Genomic DNA, 6828 nt, shown 5'->3' with positions numbered 1-6828 from the left:
CGAAACAGCACGTTTGTAGTGCTTCGCATCCGTCACTTCTCGGGCCTTCCCAACCTTTGAGCCACTGTCCGTTTCCGGGGGATCAACAGACTCCCCATCGTCGGACATCACCTCTGTTGCAGATTGCCTCTGAAGTTTGTCGGCAGGTGCCGACACAGGACCTGCTGAAGACAGACTGGAGGTCGGTTGGACAATAGGGTCCACATTTCCTTCGTTGCTGCTATGGCCATCCCCCTGTGTAGACTTGGCTGGGATCACCGTGGTGTCCAGCTCATCATCAGTTAGGGTAAGATTTAATAGCAGTTCCTCCGGAAGTGTGTCCCCACATTGCTCTTCCGGTACCAGTTTGTCTAACTGGTCGAAGAGTTCCTTACTTTGTTCCTCTAGACTATCTCGGATAGCGCGTAGAGTCCCGCGTAGGTCGTCCCCTCCCAGAACTGCAGTCCTGTCAGCCAAGGACTGATTTTCATCAGTCTTGACATTATCGTTAGCCAAAAGAATTGCCGGTTCGTCAACGTTTAGTTTTGGAGTTGATGCACTTGTAGCAGGTACGGCTGTAGGTGCCAAGGCATCCACACCTAGAACAGCCGGATCACAATCGCTTGATCTCGACGACACGTGGCTTGTGACCTCACCAACGATTGCCGCCGGTACTGGGTTATTAACTCCCTGCACCGTAACTTTATTCTTTTTTACTTCTTTTTCCCATCTTAGTTGATTTATTTAAGGGCACTACCCCGATCCATTTTGGTCCACGGGGGATCCGAAGATCCCCAGGGTTTCCACAAGGCACAGAGAGAAGTTGATCTAGGAGACCTAGGTCAGTTTCTCTCTGCATATCATGGAGACCCCCTTCCCATCCGCCACCCGGGAAGACGCGCCTAGTAGGAGATTGGTAACTCCCTTAGGTAACCTTTGTTGTTACTTAATTCCTATAAACCGTGAACAGATGTTTAAAAACAGTAATGCAAGTCGAATCGTTGATGCCCTTCATTGATCGAAACAACACGTCGGATGTAACATATAAAATTATAAGAATGAAATACACAAATTCTAGCTAAATAAATTGATCATTCTCGAAGTTTCGTTGAATTTTGTCGGATGTAACATATAAAATTATAAGAATGAAATACACAAATTCTAGCTAAATAAATTGATCATTCTCGAAGTTTCGTTGAATTTTGTAAAAAAAATAAAACATAAATATGAATATGTATATTTTTTTTGTTATTTGTCGGTCTTATACTTCATAAATAAGTTTTTAAAAACATAAAGAAGATATTAAGTTTGAAAGTTGAATTTATGTTCATTTTGCTCTAAGCTCACTTTAAACTACAATAAGAAGTTGTGTCTGTAAAACAATTGAGGGGAAGCTTTTTTATACCAGAATTAAATAAATTGTATTTCAATTAATGTTGCGTTTTGCAACATTGGAAATTAGTGTTGAAGATTTACAACATTGCTCATATGAATGATTCAATATGATATCAATCCCACTAAATAAGAGTTTGAGAGTAGTTCATTTCTAATTACTATTTTTTAATGTTTGAATTGTTTGAATATTTTTTATTAACTTTAAAGTTTTCCAGAGCATATTATCAATTTTAGTTCACTAAAATCATGAATTTAAGTAACATAGGCGATATTATCCATGATAATCAGTTTTTTCGCTCTCGTCTTTCCAATATGCAGAAGCATTTAAATGTAATGCATTTTAATTCGCAAAGTCTTAACATCAATCCGAATTCATCAAAGCTTTCTGAAATCAAAAACATTGTTGAAGATAGTAGCTTGGATATTGTTGGTATATCCGAAACCTGGTTGAAAGCATCAGTTCGCTCGGCGAAGTTAAATTTTAGTGGATATTCTTTTTGTAGAAACGATAGACCCAATCGCAGAGGTGGTGGTGTCGGTTTGCTTATATCTTCCAAATTAAATTACAAAATTGTTTACAATGGCAACAACTTTGGCTGCGTCGAATGTTTATTCGTTCAAATTATTACCGATACAGGTCTTTTTTAATAGGAGTGGTGTATTTGCCCGATGGTAATTTTCGAGCTCTTGAAAATGAACTTTCAGAAATTATTTTACGTTACAATAACTTCGTCATAATGTGTGACTTTAATAATAACTTATTTGATCCCAATTTGGCCTATACGGTACGGCAGGCGTGTTCAAGAATGAATATTAAAATCATTCATAATAACTGTCCCACTCACTATGACACTTTCCATCAATCAACATCTCTGATTGACTACTTTTTAATACCACAATATGATAATGTTGGACTTTCTGGTCAAGCCATATGCCCAAATATTTCCAAGCTTGCTTTTATTTTCCTTTCGATGAACTATTCTCCAAAGCGCACAGATTCTTTTTATGAATTTATTGATTACAATGACTTCTGCTGTGAAGATTTAGAAGAAAAGGTGCGTACTTCCGGACTGGAACAAATTTTTTTGGTGTCTCATGTTGATTACAAGTTAAATACTTTAATGAAAGGCTTAAACTATATTCACACTGCATTTAAAAAGAAAAGGGGGAAAGTGAAAAATAATGTTGAGAATTGGATACATTCTCCACTTGTTCGGTATAGGCAGTCTCTGTCAGATTTGGCATACAAGGCATACATTGAGGACAAGTCTGAGGTCAATTGGAAGGTATATTGCAAATTAAGAAATCAAACAAAAAACCTTAAAAGAAAAGCACATTCTCAGATGTTCGAAACGTGCAGCGGACCCAAGGAAATGTGGAACATTCTTCGAAATCATGGCCTTATTAATAAAGGCAATAATGAATTAGATGCTAATGAAATGAACTCAAAATTTGTTAATAACCAACTAGATCCCCAAGCTAATATTGATAATTGGCAACATATTTTAGATAATGAACATGGTTTTGCTTTTTCTGGCGTTACGCTCAAATCAAATGTTGGAAGCTTTTGTCCAAGTTAAATCCAATGTGGCAGGTAATGACTTATTTCCAAAAAGAAAGAAAAACAATGTAGGTCCTGGTCTAGAATATCGTCCGATTGCTTTACTTCCGGTTTTGTCTAAAGTTGTCGAATATCTTTTACGATATCAAATGATGACATACATTGAAAACAAGTCTATGCTAAGTGATTGTCAGTGCGGATTTCGAAATGGTAGAGGTACATCTATGTTATTAGCAGGTTTAACAGATACCACTAGACGATATAAAATATAAAATAAGTGTTGTGTCTTGATTTCACTTGATCTCGAAAAAGCATTTGATCAGGTAGACTATTTATGTTTGATTAACAAACTTAACAATCTATATAAATTCAGTAAGAGTAAGAGCATTTATTTTTCGATAGCGATTGACGAGACTAAGAGGGGAATCGAGTATTACTTCTTCAGGTGGCGAAAGAAGAGGAGCGCCTATGAGGAAGTGACCCGGCGTAAGTGCTACGGAATCTATTGGATTATCATTTATTGGACAAAGTGGTCTAGAATTTAAGCAAGCCTCAATTCGAACTAAAACGGTAGATAGCTCCCCAAAAGTATATTTAAAGGCCCTTTGGGCTAGATTCTCGTTTATGAAATAAATTGAAATTGAAAAGCGCTTGCAAATTGCTGTATTCATATTTGCATGAAAGGAAGCAATTTGTTCATTTTAAAAAACTTTTCTCTAATACTCTTCCAGTTAGAGTGGCGTCCCGCAAGGTTCCGTACTGGGCCCACTTTTATTCATTCTTTTTTTAAACGATTTGAACATGTGCTTGGAGAATTGGTGTATTCCTTATGCTTATGCTGACGACGTTCAATTACTATTTGCAGGTGATTATAGATCCATCAACGTATTGCAATCGAAAATTGAGCTTGTTATGGAAAAACTTGGCGACTGGATGATGGTTAACCGACTTCGCGTGAACCCGTCTAAAACTACAGCAATGTTGTTTTCTAACAGGGATATACCAAATCTGCAGTTAAAATTAAAGGAGTGAATATATCATTTGTCCACAATATGAAGTGTCTAGGGGTAATATTGGATAACAAGTTATCCTTTGATTTACACATTGATATGGTAGTAGCTCACACAAACTATGTTCTAAGGCAACTATACAACACAGATTTAGTTTTACCCTACCATGAAAAAAAGAGACTTGTACATGCCCTAATCATGCCAAACATTTTATATTGTATAGAAGTATATTCGTGCACACATGCAACACAAATGTCAAAATTGCAACATGCATTTAACAGAGTAGTTCGATATCTGTATTCTCGTCGTCCTTTTGATCGCATTTCCGGTTATGTTCGATGTTTTCTGGGTTGCTCATTCCCTTGTTTTGTCAACTATAGACTATTGTTATTATTTTACAAAGTATATAAACAACAGTTTTTAATAAACCTTTTTAATTTTTCTCATTCAGTTCGTGTGAATCAATTAATCATGCCTAGAATAGGACCTCACATGAACGAATCGTTTACCGTTAGAGTATCAAGACTATTCAATCTACTTCCTGATAACCTAAAAGTGTTTCGTTACAGATACTGCTTATAAAAAAATCTTCTTCTATATTTCTCTGAAACCACGTAATGGATTGATGTTTTTTTCTTAACAAACTTTATTTTATTATTCGGTCTATGGCTAAAACTGATTATCATTTAAATTTTTTTAAATTTATTTTCCCTTTTTTTAAATAAATTTGTATAAATAAACAATGATTGTTATGTATAAGTAGCGACTATTATCATTTAGTAGTAATTATATTTATTATTTTTCATGTTTATATATATATATATATATAAGTATTACGCATACATAATTCTATACTGAGTAGCTATGAAATAAGGTGGAATCTTTGTAATTAACTTTAAATTGGCCTCATGAATTGTAAATTGGCTTAAATTGCAAAGGAATCGAATAAATAAATAAATAGATTATTTTGGGATGTTTCATCCATATAGAAAAAGTAAAGTATAGAAAAAGTACAACTGCTGACCGTTGTCTCCGTTAATGAATACCCGATTTCACAACCTTTGAACAAAACCAATGAAATTAGAAACACTGTAAAACTTGTAAAACTTATTTCCAATATTTCGGAGAAGTACCCAACCTCCATTTCATTGAACTGCTCTGCCCGTTTTTATACGAAGAAGTAAGACAAAACATGCCAGCCCACTTCGATTTTTAAAAATGGAGTTTTTTTTTTTTAATCTTAAATTTATGTGTCAAAATGCTTTTTATAGTCATAACTATAAAAACTGCGATACATCCACAGTTTGCGTCTCCCCAAAATGAAACATTTTTGACTACTCTCAAAATTTTAGTGATCCTTTGTTATTCGAATTATTCCAACTCGACTATATATACTATTACAGTAACATATGGTATTATCGGTTACCTTTTTAGTTAATAAGGAAAAGATAAAATTATAATAAACGTTAATTTAAAATGGCACTTTATTTCGTTTACTTCTAATATAGGTATATTTTAGAAAATTATTTATTTACACAATTATTGTCTTTACGTGTTTTACTTTAAATTGCTGAACTAGATTTGAAACTTAATAATCCATCAGAGATTTTAACACATTTTGTAGGTCCTTTTTGTCTGAAAATGGTCATTACTTTTGCAATAAAAAGTCAGCAACGAGTTTATTAAACTCCTCCGCATAGCGTAGGTGAATATTATGTTTTCCCTCTGGGAACTCATGATATCTGCAATAATTACAAATTTGTTTTAAAACATCGGGCGATAACAAAATGAATTGTAATAATTACCTAACGCCCTTGATACGTTCTCTCAAATATGGAATATGTTCTGCGGCAATCATAGGATCCTTTTTGCCATGCAGTATGAATGTTGGTGCTTTGATTTGCTCAACTTCGCCTTTACAGAAGTCACCATTGCGTTTGGTGTAAAACGCAGTTGCAGCATCTACCCATTCACCCCACAATTCAGCAAATCTATCGACACCATATACCTTTTCCATTGGTTCGCGCATACGTGCTGACCATTTGCTGACATCACGTATATTCTTAAATGCTTCTACTTCTTCCGGTACCAGATAAGCACCAGCACCCCAAATGATCAACTTTTCAATGTTGTCGATATAACGTCCTGCCGCAATAAGACCTGTAATGCCGCCATCACTCCACCCGATTATCGAAAACTTTGGTCTGTTTAGCGCTTTCATCAAGTCCAATGCGCAGCTGGCATCATTGTGGAAGAAATCTAGACCCCATTGTCTCTTGGGTGGAATAGATTTGCCATAGCCAGGGGGATCCCAGGCAATAACCGTATAATTGGGCAGTAATTTAGGCAGTTGTTCTATTTGGGGCTTGAAATCTGTCCATGCGGATCCCAAAGCCCCAGGCATCAGTAGCACACTTTTATCGCCCTTTCCACTTTCTACTATATTTATTTCAAGGTCATTTACTTTTACTTTGCGCTCCATATGTGCGGAACGTTTTGTCAACGACCTTGCGAACTGTTTGCAAGTTGCCAATAGCTGGGAACGCACTTGCAACATTTTGCTATAACACAAATATGTAACTTAAATGAAGAAAAAAAATAGAATTACTTAGAGCGATAAGGTATTTTTTTTTAATTTGACCCGACCGGCACCCGGCTGATATAAGGGAAACAAATAGATAGAGTTGGGTAGTTCCGGAACGAACTAGTTCATTGGAACTATTCCGAGAAAGGAACGAACGGAACTAGTTCCAGTTCTTTAATTAATATAATTCCTTTCTCTGATCCAGTTCCTTTTTTGAACTATTTGAAGCAAAGGAACTATATGGAGCAAAGGAACTATTTGGAGCAAAGGAACTATATATGGAAAAACGAAAAAAAGAA

General features: G+C 35.6%; 1 protein-coding gene across 1 annotated transcript; it reads right to left on the bottom strand.

The window, feature by feature from the left end:
* Positions 1-5593: 5593 nt before the first annotated feature.
* Positions 5594-6502, bottom strand: LOC133325756 (valacyclovir hydrolase-like). Its single transcript, XM_061534480.1, has 2 exons — positions 5751-6502; positions 5594-5687 (listed from the first exon to the last, which is right to left on the bottom strand). The coding sequence occupies exons 1-2, from the start codon at positions 6500-6502 to the stop codon at positions 5594-5596; spliced, it is 846 nt and encodes a 281-aa protein (XP_061390464.1).
* Positions 6503-6828: the final 326 nt, after the last annotated feature.

Source organism: Musca vetustissima, unplaced genomic scaffold, assembly GCF_032173495.1.
Source record: "Musca vetustissima isolate MV318-11 ecotype Yass unplaced genomic scaffold, APGP_CSIRO_Mvet_v1 utg27337, whole genome shotgun sequence".
Taxonomy (NCBI): domain Eukaryota; kingdom Metazoa; phylum Arthropoda; class Insecta; order Diptera; family Muscidae; genus Musca; species Musca vetustissima.
This window is presented reverse-complemented; position numbering and strand designations above follow the sequence as displayed.

What these genes read in the sequence shown, in the direction of transcription:
- LOC133325756 (XM_061534480.1), bottom strand. Translation starts at nt 6,502, where the DNA reads ATGTTGCAAGTGCGTTCCCAGCTATTGGCAACTTGCAAACAGTTCGCA. An exon ending in GAACGTATCAAGGGCGTTAG is followed by an intron (nt 5,688 to 5,750) that starts GTAATTATTACA and finishes TAATTATTGCAG; the next exon opens with ATATCATGAGTTCCCAGAGG.